Below are 24,095 nucleotides of genomic sequence, written 5' to 3' on the forward strand. Positions count from 1 at the left end.
TGGAAATCCACGAAACCATGTGATCATGACAGGAGCCGAAACCAAGAAGAGGCTTAACTGGCTGAGCCACCCAGGTGCCCCATAATGTTTAAATTTAAGAAGTTTTGTAATTCTGATTCTTACTTGAAAAATGGTTCCCTTTACTGATGAAGTCTTGAGAGGCTTCTCTTTAATCCTAAAAGGTGTAAACACTTGGAAGATTTTTTTTATTCCCATTATAAGAGGGTCATTGGGACCTTCCATTATAAGGAAGCATTGGCATTAATGAAACCCATTCCTTCACTGAATTCCTTTTTAAAAAGAAAAACAGGGGTGCTTGGGGGGCTCAGTCAGTTAAGCAATTAAGCCTCAGACTCCTGATTTTGGCTCACGTCATGATCTCAAGATTGTGAGACTGAACCCCGCATCTCTCTGTCTCTCTTCTCCCTCTGGCCTTCCTGGCTCTATCACCACACACACACATACTCTCTCTCTCTCTCTCTCTTTAAGAAAAAAAAAGACTTCTGGTTAAAGATAGCTGACAGAAGACAAGTGTTTCACTCCCCTCAGACAAGAGGGTTCCCTAAAATGAGAGTAATGGAAGTAGAGACATGACGATTACGGGAAGAGAATTAGATGAGAAATTGAAACCAAAGTCTGAAAGAGAGAAAGAGGTGTGAGCACTAACTGCTGCTGCTTTTGGAAGACAATCCCAGAGGCTGTCCTGCAGCCCTGAGAACAATAGCCCTGGGAGGGAGACACCAGCACGAAACGCTTGAAAGGCAAAACACTAAATGATCTGTCCCCAGCTCCCTTCTGACCTGCATTCAGACAAGAGAATAGAGGCTCCTTCTTAAGCAAAATGCAGATTCCTCAGGAGGAAGAGCCCCTCCCCTTCAGGCATCTAGGATTCCCACGGCCAAGCCCTTAGGTTTTCAAGCCCGTTCTCCTTAAATGGAATTCCAAGCTAGCTCTTCAGTACCTGGCCCTCAGGTAGGAACAAACAACAGGGCAACGAGCCACACTCACTGGTCCAAACCTACCTCAGGAAGAAATAGAACCAAGACGAGCAAAGAACAAAAATTACCCCAGCATAAATAGAAATAGCGCCAGGAACAGAAGAATTTTGAAAAACCAAGTAGTGCGGTTTGGATGGGCGAAGATAATTGTGCCCAGGATGCCCTGAAGAAAAGATGGGAAAATAAGACAGCAGGCCTGGAAATTTAAAATGATAGCAACAATAAAGAAACAAAAAGGCTAGCTAAAATGGTTGCAAAATGAGGAGAGAATTTTCCCAGGACATAGCTGGTATAAACCCTAAAGGGAGGGGTAAAATACACCTAAATTTGAAACTCTAAATGTCAGTTATGCAAATCTATACATTCAGAGATAAAAGGAAATGACTAAAAATACACGCTATTCATGTGTGAAGGCAAGAGACTTGTGCAAGGTACCCTGTGGTGAACAGAGCATAATGTACACCTGAAACTAATGTAACATTGCATGTCAACTATACTTCAAAGAGAAAACAAATAGCCGTGTAAGGGCTCAGAAAATATTGCAATCCTGCACCATTTCTGTTGGTCACCCAATTTTCAGGGCTCTTGTTCTTTACCTCTGGGTAAAGGTAAGATTGCATCTCCCTGCCTCCTTGGACTGAAAGGTATCACTGTGGCAGAATTCAAAGCCAGCACCTGATTACCCATGCTCACTGCTTCTCTGCTACAGTGGCTGTCATCTGCAATGACAGGCACTCAGCAGCCACAGAGTCCCAAATGAGGGTTCCCTGAAGCAGAGGCAAATGACCCACCAAGATTTCAGAATCGTGTGTTCCAGTAGAATAATCTACCCTGTTCTTACTGATGCAGTCTCTCTAGAACAAATTATTTGATGATGATCTACAATGAGAGAACCAAGATATCAATACCAGCAAAGTTTTGTTATAAAAGAAATGGAAGATAACACTCAAACCAGTTAAAATACTGATGTCTAAAAACCTCAAATTTTATTTGAAAACAGAAGCACATCTTAAAAATTACTTTAAGTTTATTTACTTATTTTGAGAGAGAGAGAGAGAGAGCACACAGGGGAGGGGCTGAGAGTGAGAGAGAGAGAGAGAGAGAGAGAGAGAGAATGCCAAGCAGGCTCCGTGCTGTCCGCAACGAGCCCAACACAGGGCTTGATCTCATGAATCGGGAGATCATGATCTGAGTCAAAATCAAGAGGGGTGCCTGGGTGGCTCAGTCGGTTAAGCATCCAACTTTGGCTCAAGTCATGATCTCATGGTTTGTGGGTTTGAGCCCCGCATCAGGCTCTGTGTTGACAGCCAGCTCAGAGCCTGGAGCCTGTTTCAAATTCTGTATCTCCCTCTCTCTCTGACCCTCCTCTGCTCACTCTGTCTCTCTCTCTCTTTTAGAAATAAATAAAATATTTTTTAAATTTTTTAAAAAAAGAAATCAAGAGTCAGATACATAACCAACTGAGCCACCCAGGTGCCCCTCAAAAATTATTTTAAAATAGTGATTTTTAGGGGCGCCTGGGTGGCTTAGTCGGTTAAGCGTCCGGCTTTCGCTTAGGTCATGATCTCGCGGTTCGTGGGTTCGAGCCCCGCGTCGGGCTCTGTGCTGACTGCCAGCTCAGAGCCTGGAGCTTGTTTCAGTCTCTGACTCCCTCTCTCTCTGACCCTCCCCTGCTCGCGCTGTCTCTCTCTCTCTCTCTCTCCTAGAAATAAATAAAACATTAAAAAAATTATTAAAATAGTGATTCTTAGGGGTGCTTGGGTGGCTCAGTCAGTTGAGTGTCTGACTTGGGCTCAGGTCATGATCTCGAGATACAGAAATTCAAACCCCGCGTCAGGTTTTGTGCTGACATCTCAGAGCCTGGAGCTGCTTTGGATTCTGTGTCTCCCTCTCTCGCTCTGCCCCTCCCCACCTCTCTCTCAAAAATAAATAAACATTAAAAATTTTTAAATAGTGATTCTTAAAGTATGGCCCAGGGTCTTTCAGGTATGACCAAGGTAAAAATTGTTTTCATAATAGGACTAAAATATTATTTACCCTTTCCCCCTCTCATTCTGTCACACATGTATAGTAGAATTTCCCAGAGGATACACATTCCGTGGGATCACAACAGGTTTAATGCAGAAGCAGATAGAATCCAGCTGTCTTCTACTAAACCAGTTATTAAGGGGATTTGCAAAAATATAAAGCATTGCTACTCTTCTTACTAATTTACTTTATTTTAGAAAACACAGTTATTTTCACAAAATATGTCTTTTATGTTAGCAGGTAATGAGTTCATTATTTTTTTAATGAACAAATAAATATTTAAGTATTCAAAGTTTTAATTCCTAATACGGTAAATATTGATCGATGTCATTTGCATGAACAAAAATTAGCTTTTTGGGGTTGTCAATAATTTCCCATTCTAAATTGATCTAAGAGGTAGCTGTTTATTCAAAGTAATAATAACAACTATATGATTAGAACACATGGATAAGTGAAATGACTGACAGCAATGTTAATAAGCACAGGAGGGAGGAGTGTGTGACATTCTGTTATAGGACACATGCATCACACATGAAGCAGAGTGTAATTTGAAGAAATGGATGTGAAAAAGATAAATGGTTTTAAGCAAAGTATAAATAAATAAATAAATAACAGATATAAATAGCTGCAAATATATATTACAACCTCTAGGGAAAACACTACAAAAGTTTTAAAAGAAGCATGATCCATATGCTAGGTGAAAAAAGAAAATAGGGTAATAACCATAAAAGGAAAAAAAAGGGAAGAAATAGTAAAAACAAAGACAAGTACAATGAGTAGAAAACAATTGCAAATATGGTAGATATTAATCTAAGTACATGAAGACTTTAAATATGAATGACTTCAATGCAACAATTAAAAGACAGAAATCAAAAGAGTGATAAAAACCAAAAAGAAAAAAAAAACCAATTTATGCTGTCTATAAGAAAACAGAAAAACACAGATAGATTCAAAGTGAAGGGATGAAGAAATATATGTTGTCAACAGCATTAACAGAGGATAGCTATAGTAGCTATATTAATTTCAGACAAAACAGACTTTAGAACAAGGAAAATTGTCAGGGGTAAAGGGGAGCATTATATAGTGATGGAGGGGGCAATTTCTCTAGGAAGACACAGCAGTTCTTAATGTGCAAGTAACAAAGTAGCATCAAAGTACAGGATACATAAACTGTTAGATCTACAAGGAAAAATGGACAAATCCACCACTATTGTTGGAGTCATCATGACTCCTATTTTAGTAACTGACAGATCAAGCAGACAGAAACTCATTAAGAACATAGTTGACCTGAAGAGTATTATTAATCAATCTGATCTAACTGATGTCTATGGAATATTCCATTCAACAGCAACAAACTGCACATACCCCTCAAGCTCACATGGAATATTTACCAAATGTGCCATATTCTGGGCTGTAAAACACACCCTAACAAATTTGGAAAGATAGAAATCATTTAAAAATATGGTCTCAGACCACAATGAAATAAAAGTAGAAATAACAGATAGCTGGAAAATCCTCCAAATACTTGGAATTAAAGAACACCCTTCTAGGGTTAAAGAAGAAATCTCAAGAGAAATTGTAAAATACTTTGAGCTAGATGGAAATGAAAACACAGCTTATTAAAATTTGTGGGATGTACCAAAAGCAGTGCTTATAGAGGGATACAGCACTGAATGTACACATTAGACAAGAAAGATCTAAATGAATAATCTAAGCTTCCACCTGTGGGAACTACAGAAAAATAGAGAAACTGAAACCTAATTCAAGCAAAAAATAAATAAATAAATCCTAAAAATTAGAGTGGAAATCAATGAAACTGAAAACAGGAAAACATCTAAGAAAATCAATGAAGTCAAAAGCTGATTTTTTAGAGAAATCAACAAAATCGACAAACTTCTAACAAGACTAGCAAAGTCAAGAGAGAGAAGACAGAAATTAGCACTATTGTAAATGAAAGAAGGGTTCATCACCATTAATCCCATGGACGTGAAAAAGATAGCAGAGAAATAATACTAAGGAAAACTCTAGGACAAAGAATTTGATAGAAGGTGAAACAGACAAATTTCTTAGGAGACACAAACCACCAAATTCCACACAAGGAGAACAATCATCTGAACAGGCCTATAGCTACTAAAAGAATTGAACCAATAATTAAGAAACCTCCAAAGAAGAAAGCAGCAGACCCAGGAGGTATCACTAATGAATCCTACAAGACATTTAAAGAAAAAAATAACACCCATTCCCTAAAATATCTTCGAGGAAACAGAAAAAGAGGCAGCGCCACCCAACTCATTCTAGGGGGTCAGCGTTACCCCATCCTTACGTCTCGGTCTTCCTTTTCCTACCTGGAGGCCAAGGGCTGGCTGGATTCAAGCTTGCTCATTTCCCATCTCTCGGGAACAGGTGGAGGAGCAGGTGTGGGCTGGATGCTGGTGCCGGGTGCTGAGGACCTACCTGACTGTTCTCCAGCTGCTGATAGCAATGCTATGCCTTCTTGAGGCCCTGACCAGTTCCAGAATCTGGAGAAGAATTTCCATACACTTTTACATTGTTTCAAGAATGTATTGATGTATTTGTCTTGTATTTTAAAAAGACAAATTCTCTCCTTCCCTAGTCAGATGCTTAACATCCCAGCACAGATAGAGCAATGCCTCACTCCCCACTTGGTTGCGTTTGTCAGTGTTGGGTCTGGTTTCACTTCCCCTGACTCATGTGTTCAGAGGCCCCGCACAGATGCACTCTGGGCAGAACTGCCCCCCAGCTACCCAGAAATCAGAAGTTGGACAACACACATTCAATTTCAATGTTAATTTTTCTAAAGGGAACTGTGCTGGGCAGAGCTGTCTTTTGGGGTTGGGATAGAGGAGGCATGGGGGAAATGAGAGAGAGGGTTCGTAAAGGTGATATGAGTCAGCCTCAAGTTTCCCCAGGGAGCTAATCCAATGTGACTTAAGAAATCTGATTTCCTCATTATCTCTTTATGAGCAATCTCATTCTGCCATATGTCTGTGGACGGAGGCTGGAAAGACAGAAATAATACATGTAGATGCTGACCTTCCTGGAGATGGGGAACCAGGACAGGAGGTGGGAACTAACGTGCAATTGAGCTGGCCGCCTCCACCTGCCGTCTTCCACTGCCAACCCCACTGGGCAGTGGCACTGGCCTGGGATCAACCTTGAACAGGCGTTTACTGCCTTTGTGCCTTCCCGGAGCTCTAAGGAGCTCCAGTCAACCCAATTGATTGATCTCTCGTGTGTGGCACCCAAAGAGTAAAGGTGAAATTGCTGAACAGTGTGACACGGTTACACCAACACCTGGTTCCCCTCTGCCTGGTCCCTGAGGCAGTTCTCAGCCCCAAGGAGGAGGCACAGGGCCGGCTGGGTGTCCATGGCAGACAGGCCACTATTCATCCAAAGGAAAGAGAGCAGAACAGCCTATTTCACTCAAATGGATCCAGGTTGTTTGGGGTAAGGGGGCATAGCATATGTGGGCAGGAAGTGAATGCCACGTTTGCCGCTGCCTCTCTGCTAAGGTGGTCATGAGAAGGAAGGAAAGCCAGACATTCCAGATTATCTCTCAGGCTTGTAGATTGGCCAGGAACAGTACTTAGCCCGGACTAGACACGGGGCTAGAAAGAGGCAAGATGCTTGGCATTATAAGACAGGTAAGATGTTCCTCAAATTTCTGGAAAGCAGTCAGAAGCCATAGAAAACTCCACACTCCTGCAACCAGAGGGAAGCACCAAGTTTGGGCAGAGATGCCCGGTGTGTGACTCTAAGTTTCTTGAATAAATGGGCACTTTACAACTGCAGCCACAGTGATTAGAAAAAACAGTTTCAACTAGTCACTGAAATCTCAAGAAGACAGATCGGCTTCCTGTGGGATGGGGAAAGGGTTTGGAACGGACATTACCTAGACCTTAAAGGACAGTGTGATGCTAGCCACCAAATTCACTTGCTTTTTGGGTTTTGTTTGTTTCTGTTTAAAAAGTTTTTTTCATGTTTACTTATTTTAGACGCGCACACACACACATACACACACAAACACTGTGAGCAGGGGAGGGGCAGAGAGAGAGGGAGACACACACAGAGAGAGAGGCTCCAAGCTATCAGCACAGAGCCCAACATGGGGCTCAAACCCACAAACCGCAAGGTCACGACCAGGGCCAAAGTTGGGAGCTTAACCAGCTGAGCCACCCAGGCACTCTGCTACCAAGCACATTTGTACATTTACGTCTGTACACATTGTTTCATCAATACCTGGCCCTCGTTCTATAAAGGATTTGAAACAACTTACGAAAACACATTATATCAGCATGAACTTGGAAGAAAAAGAAATGGGAGCAAAGCGCAAATAAAATAAACAAACCTGGAGGACTAGAAATCCAGGTAGGAAAGATAAACGGGAGGCAGGGCAGCCTTAGATTCCAGGACCTTCGTCAGAGCAGTGTAGCCAAAGAAGGCAAGGCCTGGAGAACCAGAGGCAAATCAGGATGTTTCCAAAGTATGTTCCACTGAATCCTGCTTCTTCTGGCTCATCCTAGATGTGCTAGAAATTTGCATAGACATGTTTGCAAAGTACAGAGGGCCAGAGATTTCTACTTTTATTCCCTCCTCTGTTCTTTCTTTCCTCCAAAGAAATGAACATCAATCTGGCTGGGATAGATTCCAGCTTCCAGTATACTGATGAGGACATCTTTGCCAGTGGGTGGGGTCTGTGTGCCTACCAGGTGCTGTACACACATGGGACTGCCTACCATCGCTCCCCGGCCAGCCTCTCTCTCTCTCTCTCACTTTGTGGGGCAAAGAGGCTATTAAGTTGACTCCCTGTTGGCCATGGCTCTCCTCTGCTCTTGGCCCCCCATGGGGCACAGTGGCCCAGACAAGGCCGGACACAGACTACAAGAGCCCACTTTGGAGTCTCCTCCCTCTCCTCTCCCTGCCCTTAAGCAGCAGGCAGACCCAGAACACCACTCAGCTAGGCAATGATATAAATGCGTTAGCTTCCTTTGCTTGTAGGCACAAGGTCTTTAGTGTTCCTCAAGGGTACTTCTGTCAAGTTCACAAGAAAGCCCTAGTTTGCAATATGATGCATCAAAGATAACAATAGGCTGGGATTTTAGCTTGCATTTCCCGCTGTCCTGTTTTTTTCTCTATACTTGTTAGCGAATCAATCTCTCTGGGATAGCATATCCTGGATCAAGACCATCCATGCCAATCAGCCAACCCCTGGTTCCTAACACAGAGGTAGAGTTGTTTTCTTTTTCTTCCATATGACTCATGGGATGAGAAGATTCTGGCCTCCCTCCTTTCTCTGTTTTCTCACCCAGATTTAGGCCAAGTAGGTGGTAATCTCTGAAGCGAAGTCACTTTCTTACTACAAGAACAACTCCTCTCCATTTTGCTAAGTGTGCTAAGATCTCACACTTGGATTCAGGGAGTGACTTGTAGAGTCCTGATCACAATCCAGTGCTAGAAGTTAATCTGCTACTTTGTCCTGTTTGCCAAAGTCTACCAAACCCCCATCTTTGAACGCTAATGGGATGTCCACTACTTTTATTTCCAGGTATGTCAGATAACCAATCTCAGATTGATCATATTTCTGTGCAGATTCATTGCTCACAATTCATTTTCTCATACCAACTTGTAAGCAGCTGGAATTTTGGGATATGAATGATCAAAACTAACACTGGATAACTCGGGCAGAAAATCAATCTCTTGGAAGCATATCAGGTAACTTCCAGAATTTACAAGAAGGCTGAAGACTGGGATAAGAAAATAAACAATTTGTGCAGTAAGATCCCAGTCCGGGTCATTCCATGGACCTCAAGTACATAGTGTGTGGGCATTGATGTGGCAAACGTGTTCTTTCCACACATTTAAGAGGTTCAGAAGGAGTTTTAGTTCCTGCATGACAGATAAGGACACTCATTTACAGTTTTGTCTTGGGGTTATATTAACTCACCTGCCCTGTGTCATAATATAATCCGAAGAGCTCTGGATCACCTGGACATCCCATAGAACATCACACTGATCAGTTACGTTGATAACATCATGGTGATCGGACAGGATGAACAAGAGTTGGCCAGCGCACCTGCTAACGAGGGATAAATTACTGACCCTCAACAACAGAGGTGAATGTCAAAAGCATTATGATGACCCAAAGAAGCCACACATCAAAATGCATTTTCATTTATATAAAACTTTGATACAGGCAAAAAGAATCTGTAGTAATTGCAACTGCATCAGTGTTGCCCAATACTGGGGTTAGGGAGGAGGCTATCTATCTGCAAAAGGCACGAGGGAACTTTCTGGAATGATGGAAATGATCTGCATCTTAATTATAATTATGATTACATTTGTTAAAACTCATCAACTTAAATGTACACTTAAGATGAATGCATTTTATACCTCAATAAAATTGAGCTAAAAAAGAATTACACATGAACTTAGTAAATTCTCAGAACATATGTCACTGAATATAGTAGCTGAAGTTTTCCCATTATTACCATATTCTCAGGTATGTGTTGCTTAGATAGAAGCAATTTTTACCTAATTTACGTCTTCTTCTAGTCTAATCATCTGGCATTATGTTTCCACTCCTTCGCCTTTACCTAATCTATCTCTGGGCAGGTTAGAGAGGAGATCCTTGCTTCTGGGTTGGGATGTCCATCAAGGGGTTTTCCAGGGTAAGTGGAGGACTTCAGGTAAATGAAGTGTGGCAGGTGCACACAGTGGGGTGAATCCCTCTCACTGCTCCTGTCCTTGCATTTCACAGTGCTGCTTGCTTCCAAGGGCTGAGGCGCCATAGCACCCTCTCCTCAGCTGTCTGCATCGCATTTTTTTCCTGTGTCTCCCTCCACTGCCATGGGCTTCCTGTGGCTCCCAAGCCTCTGTCATCCTTACAGTAGTGACATGCCAGCACCAGGGCTGGGCCTGTTGATCTAGAATGTGCTCGCATTGGATAGGCTGTGCTGGTGCCTCTGTAGCAAGCAGGTGGACCTTAGTTTCAAGACCTCTAAGACCCCAGAACAGTTTTTTCCATCTTTTTTTCCTGAGGACATTTTGGGTGTCCTGGTAAGGGGAGCCCATGGGTTGGATACATTTGAGAACTATTGATTCAAATAAAGTTAAACAGATTTCTGTTATAGGGTCTCTCATAAACCGAACGTGCCAATGTACATAAGGCATCTTTAAAGCGGCATGGTGAGGGGTATTCCACCTTCCCTGAAGTGGCTGTTCTAGAGTCTTCTCCTGGCCCTGGCTCTGCCTTAGACCTGACTTCTTCATGCTCTTGGTGCCCAAATGCCTGGCTGCCCTCTGGCCACTTACCTGCCCAGAGGTCCCCTACCTTTGCATGATTTCAGTTTATATTCAGGTTCCCTTTTATCTCAACTTTCTTAGGCAATAATTTTACCCTGACAAAATATAGGCATTTCTGATTCACCTCCACTCCCCTCTGTGTTTTGTTTATTTTTTTAAGTTTGATGATTTCTAGTGAATTCATTGAGTTGTGCTACCAGCACCAGGATTCATTGTGGGAACATTTTCATCCCCCATTAGTACAGGAGGCGGACAAATCCTGGGGAAATAGAAGTAGGTGAGGAAGCACACAGATGGTGGATTCCCGGCTCCTGCCCGCGGATCCTGGGGCTGGGCCCCCGATGCCTCCTCCCCTCGGACACCCCTCGCCAGGCTGCACCCCCCACCACCACCTCCCTTAAATTGCCCCAAGAGCCTCACAAGTGTCCGGACGGCGATGGAGGGAGGCAGCAGGCACTGCCTCCAGCTTCCTGCACGATCAGCTCCAAATACTTTCACTTTTCTTTCCTCCGGAAGCCTGGCCCCCACTGCATGTGGCAAAGCACAGACTTCCTGCTTCACCCACTGGTTTCTCCCTGCTGTTCTCTCCGCCTTCCAAGAGCCATCACTGCCCCAGCCCCTGGACAGGAAAGGGGCAGGAGTAGGTGGCAACCCCAGCACCCAGGTGGGTTTTTGTCTCAGCTGCTTTGTTCTTCATCTGTGGTGATTGGGCTCTGATAGCTCATTTCCTGACAGTGCAGCTACCGAGTGGAACTCAACTAGTTTAAACTGTGAGGCTCTCTCCTTGTAAAATGTTGTCTTCCAGAGATAGAGAGCTATGTGGGATTTAACCAGAGACTATGAAAAAGGGGGGCAGATATGGGAGTCGGAAGGGGGGAGCAGAAACACAGCTCAACTCTTTTTCCCCCTAAATTCTAGCCCATTGTTGTGGATGAAAACGAGATTTGCTCTCTGCCCTCCTCCTCTGTGCTCTGTTGATTCTGCACTCAGTCCCAAATGGGCAGCTCATTTATTATCCACAGTGCAAGTGACTAGACGTAGTTGGTAGAAAAAAGAAAAAAAGGAGGGAACATTTAATTTCCTCTCTAGTGTTTCATGAACTTTTTATATATTTTCCTTAAGCACATTTATGATTGTTTCCTTGAAGTATATTCCTAGAAGGGGAATTTAGGACTCAAGGGAATCCATACTGTAGAACGTTTGACCTTGATTGCTAACTTAGCCTCCAGAACATTCGGATCTGTTTACATGTGCACCAGGAGCATCTGTGGTTATTGCTATTAGTCTTTATGTTGGGCAATCTGATAGGCAAACATTACTAAATCGTCTTCTTTTGTACTGTTCCAGCTACTAAAGACTTGCCATGCTTTTCATATATTTATTGCACATATGACTCAATTGCCTAGTTATGTCTTTTGCTTTTTTCCCCACATGGCTGTCTGTCTTTTGCTTATTCATTTTTAAGACTCCTTTACATAATAAAAATCTGAACACTCTCATATGAGGCCCAGCATCATGCACTAGCTTTAGTGAGGCTTTAGTCAGATAAGCTTTGCTTTGCCACCTTGAGCTATTTTACTTAACCTCTCTGTGCCTTGCTCTCCCTCTTGAGAGCCATAACAGATGAGAACCATAACAAGGAACCTGGTGGATATTAGGTTCTGAGTGCTGTTGTATAATTGACCATCCTAAATGTAACCTCAGGGTCATGTCCTTTTCTTACTCTGTGTCTATTCTGAATTTCTTTGGCTCCATATTTGTCTTTGCATATTCTTCTCCATAACATGGATTCTATCCATTTCACTAATGCTAGATTTCTCTTCCACCTATTCTCAATCTTCCAGGATTTCTTCACTATTATAGAATCCCCTATGGCATCTTTTATTTTCCAGCACTATTGTGTATTAATCTACTCTTACAATATGGTTTTTTTTTTTCTGTCAAACTTAAATAATGTGAGAATGAGCAGAGAGAGCAGGGCTGTTCAATCTACTACTGGGATTAATCCTGGAAGCAGTCACTAGTTACGGCTCAGTTTTTCTATTATACACAAAATGAAGTAGGCAAAACAAGATCGCTGTTTTGTTTTGTTTTTAAATCTCTGGGTGATTGACATTTTTGTTAGTACTTCTCTTGACAATTTGTCAGGAATATCATCTGTAAGTTTTCTTCCTCTAATCACTTATTGATATTTTCTCATGGCCTATCAGTAGCTAATTTTTATCAATGTCACATGGGCATGGAAAAGGCAATACCCATTGACATGCACTGATACTCATTGAGTGTGAAATTCATACCCATAATAAATCAGTCGAGTTGCCTTTACTAATCATGTCTTATACTTCCTTCATGTCTGTTTATGTTTGGCCTATTTGTCTGTGAAAGGTTGTAGGTGGTTTACTAAAGTTTCTAAATATTATCAGGTTTCCATCTTTCTACTCGCCATGGGTGTTCCCTCTTATGTGAGCTTTGCTAGTGTCTGCCTTAAGCTGCAGTCCGGGCAACCTTAACTCCATTCTATGTAGCCACAGACTATAGTACTTATGACCATAAACCTAGAAGCAGAATGTCAGAATTTGTTCACCTCTACCACTTCCAAGTTGTGCGATTTAGGGCAAGTCTGTAAAACATCTCTATGTCTGAGTCCGTCACAATATAATGGGTGCAATCATAGGAACCATCTTGCAATCATAGGAACCATTGTGAAGATCAAATAAGTTACTACACGTGAAACCTTTATAACAAAGTTCAGCACTTAGGAAGTAAACAATAAATATTAGTTATTTTTATTGTTTTTATTTTTTTAGTTCATTTTTTAAAAATGTTTTATTTATTTCTAGGAGAGAGAGAGAGACAGCATGAGCAGGGGAGGGTCAGAGAGAGAGGGAGTGACAGACTCTGAAACAGGATCCAGGCTTTGAGCTGGCAGTCAGCACAGAGCCCGACGCGGGGCTCGAACCCACGAACAGCGAGATCATGACCTGGGCGAAAGTCGGACGCTTAACCGACTAAGCCACCCGGGCGCCCCATATTTTTTTAGTTCATTTTTTGAGAGAGAGCGAGCGAGCAGGAGCGGGACAGGGAGAGGGAGAGAGAGAGAGAGAGAGAGTGAGAGAGAATCCCAAGCAGACTCTACACAATAAGTGCAGAGCCTGACATGGGGCTTGAACTCACAAACTGTGAGATCATGATCTGAGCCCAAATCAAGAGTTGAACACTTAACTGGCTGAGCCACTCAGGTGCTCCTATAAGCTATTTTTAATATGTCTTATATTTGCCAATACCCCTTTGAGATTTTGGCAACTTATTGTTGGCCAATTTCACCCTCCATTGTTGCTGAACATTGTCATTGCCTCTTCCACCCATGAGCCTTTGAGGCAGACTGCTGCAGGATGACTTTGGGACCAGGATGGCAGTCTGAAGATGTCCAATGAGCACAGAAAGCAGCTTTCCGAGTTTCCAAAGTCTTTCCACTCTTCTTGTGCCTCTTTCTTAGGATGTTCACCACGACCAGGGCTTTAGAAGAGACTCTACTCCAGCACTTCATATACCAGAAGCTGGAGATTGCCTATGCCATATACAAGCCATTTCCCTTCCTCGAAGGCCTCCGAGACAACTCCTTCATCACTGAGACAATGTACAGGGTGAGTTGCGCTGACTGCTTTTCCATGGCAGCCCAGCCCCCACTAAGAATTCCCAATTACTGAAGTTTCAAACCACAAATCCTTAGAGCTTGGATGGTCTAGTTCAAAATGTTTATTATCAGGGAAAGACGGGGTCACAGGGACTGCCATGCAAATGACATCACCCCAGGTGCCTTAACGCAAGAGAAATTTATTCCCTCACAGTTTTGGAAGCCAGAAGTACAAAATCAAGGTGTTGGCCATGTTGGTTCTGGAAGCTCTGAGGGAGAGTCCATTCCCTGACTCTCCTACCTTCTGGTGGTACCAGAAATCCTTATAGAAACCTCACTTTCAGTCTCTGTTTCCATCTCTAAATCAATCTCTCCATCAGCTTTTCCTTCTTTCCTCTTTTCTTCTTCTCTTCTAAGGACACTTGTTATTGTGAGTTACAGCCCACCCTAATGCAGGATGATCTCATCTCAAATCCTAACTTCATCACATCTGCAAAAACGTTTTTTCCAAATACGGTCACATTCACAGGTTTCCAGTGGATTCATCTTTTTGGAGAGGTAGCACCATTCACCCCACTAAGGACACCCTCCTAATTCTTCTTTTGTTTTTAAATTTTAATGTTTATTTTTGAGAGAGAGACAGAGCATGAGTGGGGGAGGGACAGAGGGAGAGGGAGACACAGAATCTGAAGCAGGCTCCAGGCTCCGAGCTGTCAGCACAGAGCCCGACGCAGGGCTCAAACTCACAAGCTGTGAGATCATGACCTGAGCCGAAGTCAGACGCTTAAGCAACTGAGCCACCCAGGCTCCCCTACCCTCCCAATTCTTAAGAGCTTGTTGCAAGCAGTCCATTCAGACTTGAAGCAAAGCAGGCATTGGAGGATATGTCTTATGGACAAAAATGGCATTCTTTTTTATGATTTTTGTTTTTTATGCCTTTCCTGAGCCCTAGGCCCAGGGAAGGTTAACAGTAGTTGAACAATCTTCTCTCAGGGTTGGCCTGGTTGGCTCCAACCCCTCTTCAGGTCATAGCCTGGATATCATTCCTCAGAGAGGATTCCTTAATCCACTCATCTAATTGATTTCTCACAGAAATCTGTGCTTTCTCTTCATAACACTTCTCTCAATAGCAACGAGACATTTCTGTAATTTTTGTTTAATTAATTAAACAATTAATTGTGTTTATTATTTAATGCCCATCTTCTCCATCTGACAGTGTCCCTCTCCCAGTATGGGTAGCACCATGTTGATCTTATCTACTGCTATGTACCCAAGGACAAGCCTAGTAGGTGTTCAGTTAAGTGTTGTGCAATCAATTCTCTCCCGCAATGTTTCTCCTTTTGACCAACCTCTCAGGAAGAAGAGTTCTCTGGATGATTTCCCTGTGGCTAGAACCCATTCAGGCCATCACAAGTCAGAGAGAGAGAGAGAGAGGCTAACAAACAATCAACAGAATTGCCACTTGTAACCAACTAATTGGTCCATTGCTACAGAGTTCTGCCCAGAGCCTGAGAGACATAGTTACACAGTAGCAGCCTTTAACTACCTTCCCTTCCCTAAGATTTCTCTCTTCCCTTAAATGTACCTAAAATACGGTTCAGAAAGCAGACTTATTTTAAAGATGGCTAAGTTATTTATTCCTATGACCAACCATCCAAATATAGGTGAAGTTCTGAAAGTAAATATGTGGAACTGTGACTTCTCTGCTTTAGAGTCTGACTATACATTTGTGTTAAATTCTTAAAAGAACAAAATATTAGTCTTACACCTTAGAAAACCACAAATGTAAAATAACCTTCCAGTCCATTTTATAATCATTTATCATAATCCTTGATTCCATTTTTTAAGGAGTCCATGGAAGCCTACAGAAATCAGGTCCCTATAACGAGAGTGGTGTACAACATCCTCACCCACCTGGAGAAGATGTTTAATCTGTCATTTCTGCAGATGTTGTTCAGCCGAATTAACCTGCGTGAATACCCCAACCTGATGACGATCTTCAAGAGCTTCAGAAGTGGTACGAGTCTTCTCGAATATCTTTTGGGCTATAGGAGCAGAGACCAGAAGTTGCTTTGCTCAAAGAGTGAATTGGCTTTCAGGCCCGTGGAATGTGCACCTCAACTGCCTGGTTCTCTGGGGAGAGATGGAGCCTACTCTCTCACAGTGCGGCAGGAAGCTCAGTCTCTGGCTCCAGTTCTCTAAGATGAATTTCTAGAAGACGCAAACATTTCTGTCTTACCTGTTCTATGAAGTGGGGGAAAGCTGTACAGTTTAGTACCCTGGACAGTCTCTAGGGAATGCGTAATGTGACGGAATTGTGGTTGCAAAGACTCAGTCTGGTGGGAGGATTGGAGGACCATAGAGGAAGAGAAATGAATAGGGATGGATAATAAGTATCTCTCTCTCTCTCTTTTCGAGTACCTACTATATACCAGGCATCATCCCAAGCACTGTATAGGGTTATCTCATATTACCTTTAAAACAACTCTGTGATGTCATTATCATCCCCATCTGACATATGAGGAAAGTAAAGCTCAGAATATCTTTCCCCAGGTGACTTGTCTGTGACAAGCAGAGCCAGCCACCCTACTGGGTCTCCTAACCTGGGGCTTGAGCTCTCAATCCCTCTTCTAAACAAGTGGAAGGCACAGTGTAAAACTGGAGGAGAGGGGAGAGGGAGCTGGAGACAGAGGGCGTAAGAAGGAAGGGGAAAATTGAAGCACACGGCGAGCAAGAAAGAGCTGGATAAATACAGAGCAGGAGAATCAGCGAGGACGGAGGTGGGTCGAAAGAAGCCAGGGCAGGAGAAACAGGTAGCACCATCATTTTAAGCTTGAGGATAAACACTTTGGCCAAAGCACATGGTTCACTTCCCCAAGAACAACAGGAAGAAGCCCAGCAGTTCACAGGACACTGTGACATTATTGTGAGTGTGGTCACCATTGTTGACGGCAAGAGGTTCCTTCCCAAAAGGAGAAATGGCTCCTTGAGCTAAAGGGGCAGCAGGACACAGGCGCACGTGGACCCGTGCTCCCAGCAGCAGCCGGGCAATGTGGGGAGGCCTGTGTTCTCAGGGGCTTCGCTGCGTCAGTCTGAGAGCCAGAGACACTGCACACTGCTGTGCTTCCTGGCCTGGCTGCGCTCAAGGGTCTCTGTATCTGGAACCCTATGCTCGTGTTCTGAGCCCCTCTCCGAAATCCCAGCTTACTTTCCTTTTTCTGTTCACTGGTTGAGATGACCTAACTTCTGAAATAAATGATGGGGAAGAATCATAAGAAACCTGGCCACAGAAGGAATAGTGTGCAGAAAGCCAAGGGCCTGGGGTATGGAGGCTGGTGAGGAAGTTGGGTGTGGCCCACCCCAGGGTGCAAGGCAACGAGGCACAGACACTCAGTCTGCAGACATGAACAGAAACCAAAGTAGACAGAATGTGCCACGTGAAGGAATTTCTATTTTATCTTATTTGCTACAGGGAGGTGTGATGTGTTTCCTTTTTAAAACAGGGACATGTATTCAAATTACACCATTGTACAAGATAGTCTAAATTCTGAAACCAAAATTAAGGAAAAACTAAAGAATATTAAATCCTGGACGACTAAGTCAAACTCAGCTTTATGTGTGAAAAGACTTTTCTCTTAGTCCAGAGGTTGAATACAGTTATATTCATACTGAATGTCCCAAACCAATCGCACAGAATAGAAACGGCCACAAGTGGATGCTGCTGCTGCTGCTGAATCAGTTCTCTACACCTCGGGGAGAATGAGCCACTCCTTGCCCCTGACCCTTTGAAAGTCATGTGTGAAGAAATTCCCTCCCCCAAATAATTTATTTTTTAATTTTTAACCTTCTTATTTATTTTTTTGAGAGAGAGAGCATGAGTGGGGGAGGGGCAGAGAGAGAGGGGAACAGAAGATGCGAAGCAAGGTTTGTGCTGACAGCAGAAAGCCCGATGAAGGGCTCGAACTCACAAACTGCGAGATCATGACCTGAGCCACTCAGAAGCTCAACCTACATAGCCACCCAGGCACCTCTCCCTCCCCCCAAATAATTTGGAGTCCCCAGGGTGTTGATGTGTGCTCCTTCACCAATCCCAGTTGTCATTTCCTATGGAGGATGGAACAGAGCTGGGCCTACCCTCCTTGAAGCCCCAGCCAACTCAACAGAAGGGGGCTCCCTCCAGACCCTGCTGTCACTGCCCGCACCCCAGCACCCACTGCAGAGCCTCCCGCCCCGTGCACCCAGTGTCAGCGAGCCCAGTGCCTCCACCCAGCAGAGCGGTGAGATCCGGGGTGAACCACCCAGCCCCCCTGGCCCTGCTGTGGCCCTCCCCAGAGCCGCCCAGGAGGGAAGAATCACTCCAGGTGAGAAACAGACCTTGTTCAACACCTGTGTATCCCCACGCAGTCATGTCCAGGGCTCTGGGGTCCCACCCTTTGGCTAACCCGGTCCATCCCAGGTGCAAGCCTGCCACACACAACCCTTTCCAAGAGGGATAATGGGCACTTCCAGGGGCCTGGGTAATGTCAGGAGCCCGAGCACCTGCTTCCCACCCTTGGAACAGCCTAACCCTCTGCCCTTGGGCCATGATGCTTCTGGCTTGGGTGTTTTAAAACATTTAATCTACTTCTTGACACTCTGTCCCTGGACCCTGTAATGATTTTTCTTCCTCTTTTCAATGACCAATGACAACTGAACATCGCACATAAATGATGAAGAAGACTCACAAGAGATGCCTGGCACTTCTCCTGCCACTGTGCAAGGTACCGTTACTTGGGGCTGATTTAGTTTAGTTCAAAGTGGTTATGAGGGGCAGACATGCACCTGCCAACCCAAGGGCTTGTGGCAGCAGCAGTCCAGGGGACAAAGGACTGAGTGTGACAAAAGAAAAAGAAAACAGGGAGACTGATGCCCTAACTCAATACTGAACTCCTTCTCAGGGATGCCTCCACAATAAGTTTGATGCTGTGATGTCCATCCAATAACAGTGTTCTTAAATGACATGTAACTTGTGCAGTCAAGTGACCCTATGTGACCCTTACTCAATTTCTCAGCCTCTGATTAGAGGGCCTTTCAGTTTCAACTATATTCATTTTAATACGGCTTGGATTCTAAGATTAGTGGTATTGAAACTATTAGAAAAGGTGATAAAATATTTAAAGATCTGCTGGACCTGACTTAGCTTCTAAAATTGTTTCTAATCTCCACCAACCATCATTATCAAGGACTTTTATTACATTAAATATAACCATGGAGTACTAGCAGGTGCTGCCAAAAATGGTCTCATGGATTCTGAGCTCTCCAATATTGAGAATAAAGGGCTCTATTTGATTCAAATGTTTCCTTCACTCCTCTAATACATACCATCCAAATAAGATCAACATAATCACGAAGCCAATAACACTGGAAGATTCCATCTGCTAGATTAGCAAAAGAGAGAAATGATTAAATTATTCAATTAGTAAGTAGTGAATCACTATATTGTACACCTGAAACTAATATAACACTGTATGTTAACTACACTAGAATTTAATTTTTTAATAATAAAATAGTAAAAAAATTAGTAAGTAGCTAGTTGATTGTCGACTCCCTTTCTTTGCCACCTTCACTGGGCCTTGGTGTTCCATTGGCTCCACCATGTTTACTGGCTGGAAGAGATTGTTTTTGTTTCTCCTCCCTCTGGTCCCTGTTCATGGTCCTGGGATCTGAAACTTGTCTTCTTCCTCTGCTCAGTGTGTGGTAACCACCTGACCCCCCCAAATAAAAGATAAGGAAATTCCCAAGAGATGCCTCACCCTCCCTCAGGCCAGGTAATGGTAACTTTCGCTTGCCTTACTTTCCATGCCTACCAAGAGGAGAGGCCGTTTGGATCTTCTCAAGACAGGGCTCTGCTTGCCACTCTCGACCACCACCTTGGCCCACCTTCCAGATGCACACTTAACCCTCAGGAGCTTAGACAGGCAGGAGACCCTGGGGAAGGCAAGGGAGATGAGTCTGGGAAAGGTAGACTTGGAGCAGGAGCATCGAAGATGAGAGAGCCCCACTAGCACCCACAGGACCTAGACTACAAACATCACTAGGAGGTCTACTAAGGGAGACAATTCATCTGCCATGAGGGCTGGGCAGGAACCCTGCGGATGGGAGAGGGTACTGAGTCAGAGCAGAATTGTGTAAGTCAGCCACACCCTGAGGTCACTGCAGTAAGACAAAGCTCAAAACTGCTCCATCCAAATGCAAAGCAAACCAAAACACTGGGTGACCCTGACACTGGATGTCAGATGTGGATGGTTCTTTTTCTGAGCCCCAATCTTGACTGTGGAGAACTTTCACCTTCAATCCTCATCATTTCTATATTATTTAGATTTTTTTTAATGTTTTATTTATTTCCAGGAGAGAGAGAGAGAGAGAGAGAGACAGCGTGAGCAGGGGAGGGTCAGAGAGAGTGGGAGTGACAGATTCTGAAACAGGCTCCAGGCTCTGAGCTGGCAGTCAGCACAGAGCCCGACGCGGGGCTCGAACCCACGAACCGCGAGATCGTGACCTAAGCGAAAGTCGGACGCTTAACCGACTAAGCCACCCAGGCGCCCCTATTATTTAGATTTTTAAGAGTTGATTAAAATAATTTGAAATGCAACAGATTCTTTAAAATGTCTAATGACTGCTTGCCATGTGCCTCAGATACCTATTCCTAAGGAGGCCAAAATTTGAAACAGATCTCATTGCACCATGTAAACAAGAAGAAGGTAGCAGCCTTACTTGAGATTTGCTATAGCTTCAAACCCTTCTGTCTTAGTGCAGCAAAAACAAGACCTTTACAATTATTTATTATTAACAGGTGCTGGCAAATAAAGGCTAGCTCCTGCTTTCTTGTACACAGAAATATGTAAGGCACTTAGCCTCCTTCATTATTTTTCAAGGTGAAGTAATGATAAAGAGAGAAGTTCGAAAATATCCATTTACAAATCTTTAAGGACTAACATGTATTTTATCTGGCAAAGCCATTCCCCTTCACTGAAGCCAGTGACCTTGACCAGAATTCAGGATCAGCACTCCCAATGTTCACAGTCTTATACCCTACAGGAAGGTTGCTGAGGGTCCTTATTCTTCTCTTCCACTGAGTAAGGGGAGTCCCTCAAAATCGGTGAAACTGAGCCCTCTTCTGAACCCTGGTTCACCGGGATAGCCACGCTGGTTACTCTAACTGCAAACTGATCAAATCAAACTAGAGCAGACTTTCCCTCCTGCCTGTTACAAGCTCTGAATTGAATTTTGTTTTCTTTGATAGAGATAAGAGATGACTCACCTGAACCAAATGACCCCAAAGAGCCCCAGGAGGCATCCAGCACACTTCCCAACAAGAAAGGTAAGGAAGGGTTGACTTTCTCCTGTGGACTTCAGGAGCATAAATGTGGAGCGGCTTTCTGTTTTTCTGGTCATATTTTGTCAGAAGCACCCACCATGTGATTGGAGTCACGACGCTCATTACAGTTTGTTTCTGTAGCTCCCATTCACTGCATCTTCCTTGAAGGGCTTCATGAAGATCGTAGGGAAACCAGACAGCAATGGGGCCATTGAAATATGTATCCATTGCAATTGCCTGCTCTGAAACCATCAAGGTTTACTTTACCCACAACTTCTTGGAAAGTTAGTCACACCTCCCTCTTTAACTGAAAGTTGGCTCCCTGAAAGGACACTGCTTTCTTGTAAGCAAGACTGCATATTATCTGCTATCACCCACCTCATGGTGGAAGACAGGGTGGATGTCCACCGCTTGCTACATACTACCCCTGAGTAGCCCTTTGCTTCTCTGTCCTCCATTTGAACAAAATGCTCCCTCTGTCTTAATCACTGTCATCCTTGACTTGTCCTCATTCCCCAGCAGACCTCAAAGCCTAACTTAAATTTGTCTGTCAGTTCAAGTCCTAGAACCATCCTGGACACCTTCAAGGTACACGGGGTTAACAGACCCATCCAATACTCTGGCCTCTCAGGACCTTCCTCTGCTCTTTTCCAGTGACTTTTTTCTGCACCACTTCTTGGCCTCCTGCTCCCAAAGATAACCTGTGGGTCCTCTCATCATTGAAGCCTGGCTTGACCTCCCAATAATTAATTTCAGACTCTTCTTCTTTTTTTGGACATCTAATCCTTGAAGTCTTCTCCTTCTACAGCTATTGTTTAACCTCTGAACTCTCCTTCCCATCCCAATATTAAACAACTAATTCGCAACTATCCTTGTCTGAGTTCTCCCTTGCAATCTGTTCCCTCTGTAGTTGTCCTTCAACCTCACTTGGATGACCAATCCACTGGCCTTTCCCTTTTCTGGTTCATCATAAGTCTCTCTTCATGCCCTTCATACCAGGTTAGAATCCATAATCCATTGCTTCAGCAACTTATTGCTGATATCTTAATCAGCCTTGACACTGTCTTTTCCTGGAACTCTCTGGCAGGTCTTCGAGAGACCTCTTATCTGCTTCCTACACCCTGGATATGAAGGCAGGCACTGCTGGGAAGAGTCGCACAGCAGGGCAGAGCGCATGGGCTGTGTCTTCATGAGCCCAAAGTAAATGGTCCTTCTACACCGCATGACAATTTCACTTCCTGCAATGATCCTGTCCAACCCTGAGCTTTTTTTTTTTTTTTCCAAACTGCTGACCCCGATCCCCCCCACCTCCTTTTCTTAACAGACTACTTTTCCTCATACTTCACAGAAAGGTATTGGGTGGGAATTCCGGCACTTCCTGCTACCAGCCTGCATTTGCCCCTCCTCTACAAAGGAGGGCAAATCCTTTCTCAAAGGCAATCCTTCTACCTCCCCTGACTGTGTCCATGACCCCTTCTCTCTCCTGAGAATTCAGCATCTCCCTGTCATGGGATCTGCATTCAGCCACTGCCCAAGCCTATCAAAGGAGCTTCCTCTTGATCCTCAGCTCACTTCACCTGCTTCCGTAGCTCTCTCTTCCATTTCACAACCAAACTGCTAGAAATAAGCTGCTTAAACTGTTGTCTGCATCTATTCACGTCTGTCTCTCGCATGCCGCTTTATAATATCTTCTCTGTCATTAATCCATGAAGCGGCATCACATAAGGTCACCAATGACCTCCTTGCCACTATGGTTTGAAGACCAAAAGTGAAAGCTGAAAATTGTTGACATATAAGATTGGCAGATCTATGTTTGTAGCCATGAAAAGATTATCTATACCTTTTCTTTTTTAGGAAAGAAAAGAAAAAGAAGTATCTGGTCAACTCCAAAAAAGAGACACCAGAAAAAAAGCCTCTCTAAAGGTAAGATGAGAGAACAAGAGGAGGTGGGAGGCTGCAGACAGCTCATGCTTGTAGGTCAAGGTGTGCGAAGTTGAATTTTATTCCAAATGAAATGAAAAGCCATTGAAGAGATCCAATCAGTGGAGTGACATGATCCCCTTTTACATTTGACAAGAACGGTTTTGGTTCAGTGTAAAGGATTAATTAGAAACAGAAAAGAATAGAAGCAGGACAACCCTTTGAGGGGGGAGGATGCCATGCAAGTTGATAGAACTCTGCATTCAGATCAGGTAGAGGAGATAAGGGCCAGTTCAAGAACAGCTTGGAGGGAGTTGACAGAACTTGATAAATTGGGAGCTGGGGAAGAGAGAGAAACCAAGTCTTGCTCTTCAGTTTCTGACTTGAATGGCTGGGTGAGTGGTGGTGTACATTGCTAAGGGAAGGTACAAATAATTTAGGAGGAAATTTTAGAATTTCCCATTTTTGACCTGTTCACTTTAAGATTTATGCTAGTTGTCTATGCCCCAGTGTCATGTTTTATCCAAAACTGTGAAGGGTCTGAGATGGTACCCCACTTGCATAGGGCCATTCTTTGTGTATATGACCAAGCAGGAACCCCAGGCACCTGGATCAGGGAAAAGAATTCCTTATTGACATTCACAACGAGCAACAGCCAGAGTCACATTGCATTATCTACCCCCAAATGCAGACCCACAAGCAATGAGAAGAGAGCTCATGGAGTCCTTCTGAGAGGCAGATGATATCCTATAGACAAGGGACAGAGAATGATGGATAATCCATTTATAGACAAGACAAGGAAGCCATCTTCCTCCTCTCCTGAAAAAATGGGGGA

At 43.8% G+C, this 24,095-nt stretch overlaps 2 protein-coding genes across 11 annotated transcripts in view; one reads left to right on the forward strand and one right to left on the reverse strand.

Moving 5' to 3' along the window:
• LOC120233338 (nuclear body protein SP140-like) overlaps window positions 1-10,833 on the reverse strand; it is a 70,463-nt gene extending 59,630 nt beyond the window's left edge. For 4 of the 5 annotated variants that reach the window (XM_039234516.1, XM_039234514.1, XM_039234515.1 and 1 more), the window contains exons 1-2: window positions 10,770-10,833; window positions 8,992-9,120 (exon numbers count right to left, since the gene is read on the reverse strand). The gene's annotated coding sequence lies outside the window, so the exon portion shown is untranslated. Of the gene's footprint in view, window positions 1-8,991; window positions 9,124-10,769 lie in introns of all 5 variants that reach the window. The other variant, XM_039234511.1, reaches the window with a different exon arrangement.
• A 96-nt stretch (window positions 10,834-10,929) lies between these two features.
• Window positions 10,930-24,095, forward strand: part of SP110 (SP110 nuclear body protein) — a 38,970-nt gene continuing 25,804 nt past the window's right edge. For 5 of the 6 annotated variants that reach the window (XM_039234518.1, XM_039234522.1, XM_039234521.1 and 2 more), the window contains exons 1-7: window positions 10,930-11,013; window positions 13,846-13,993; window positions 15,832-16,000; window positions 18,078-18,344; window positions 18,699-18,743; window positions 21,266-21,343; window positions 23,195-23,263. In XM_039234518.1, the coding sequence (XP_039090449.1) occupies window positions 13,847-13,993; window positions 15,832-16,000; window positions 18,078-18,344; window positions 18,699-18,743; window positions 21,266-21,343; window positions 23,195-23,263 (775 nt within the window). In that variant the 5' untranslated portion in view covers window positions 10,930-11,013; window position 13,846. The remainder of the gene's footprint in view (window positions 11,014-13,845; window positions 13,994-15,831; window positions 16,001-18,077; window positions 18,345-18,698; window positions 18,744-21,265; window positions 21,344-23,194; window positions 23,264-24,095) is intronic. The other variant, XM_039234520.1, reaches the window with a different exon arrangement.

This window comes from Hyaena hyaena, unplaced genomic scaffold (assembly GCF_003009895.1).
Source record: "Hyaena hyaena isolate Hyena2069 unplaced genomic scaffold, ASM300989v1 scaffold_86, whole genome shotgun sequence".
Taxonomy (NCBI): domain Eukaryota; kingdom Metazoa; phylum Chordata; class Mammalia; order Carnivora; family Hyaenidae; genus Hyaena; species Hyaena hyaena.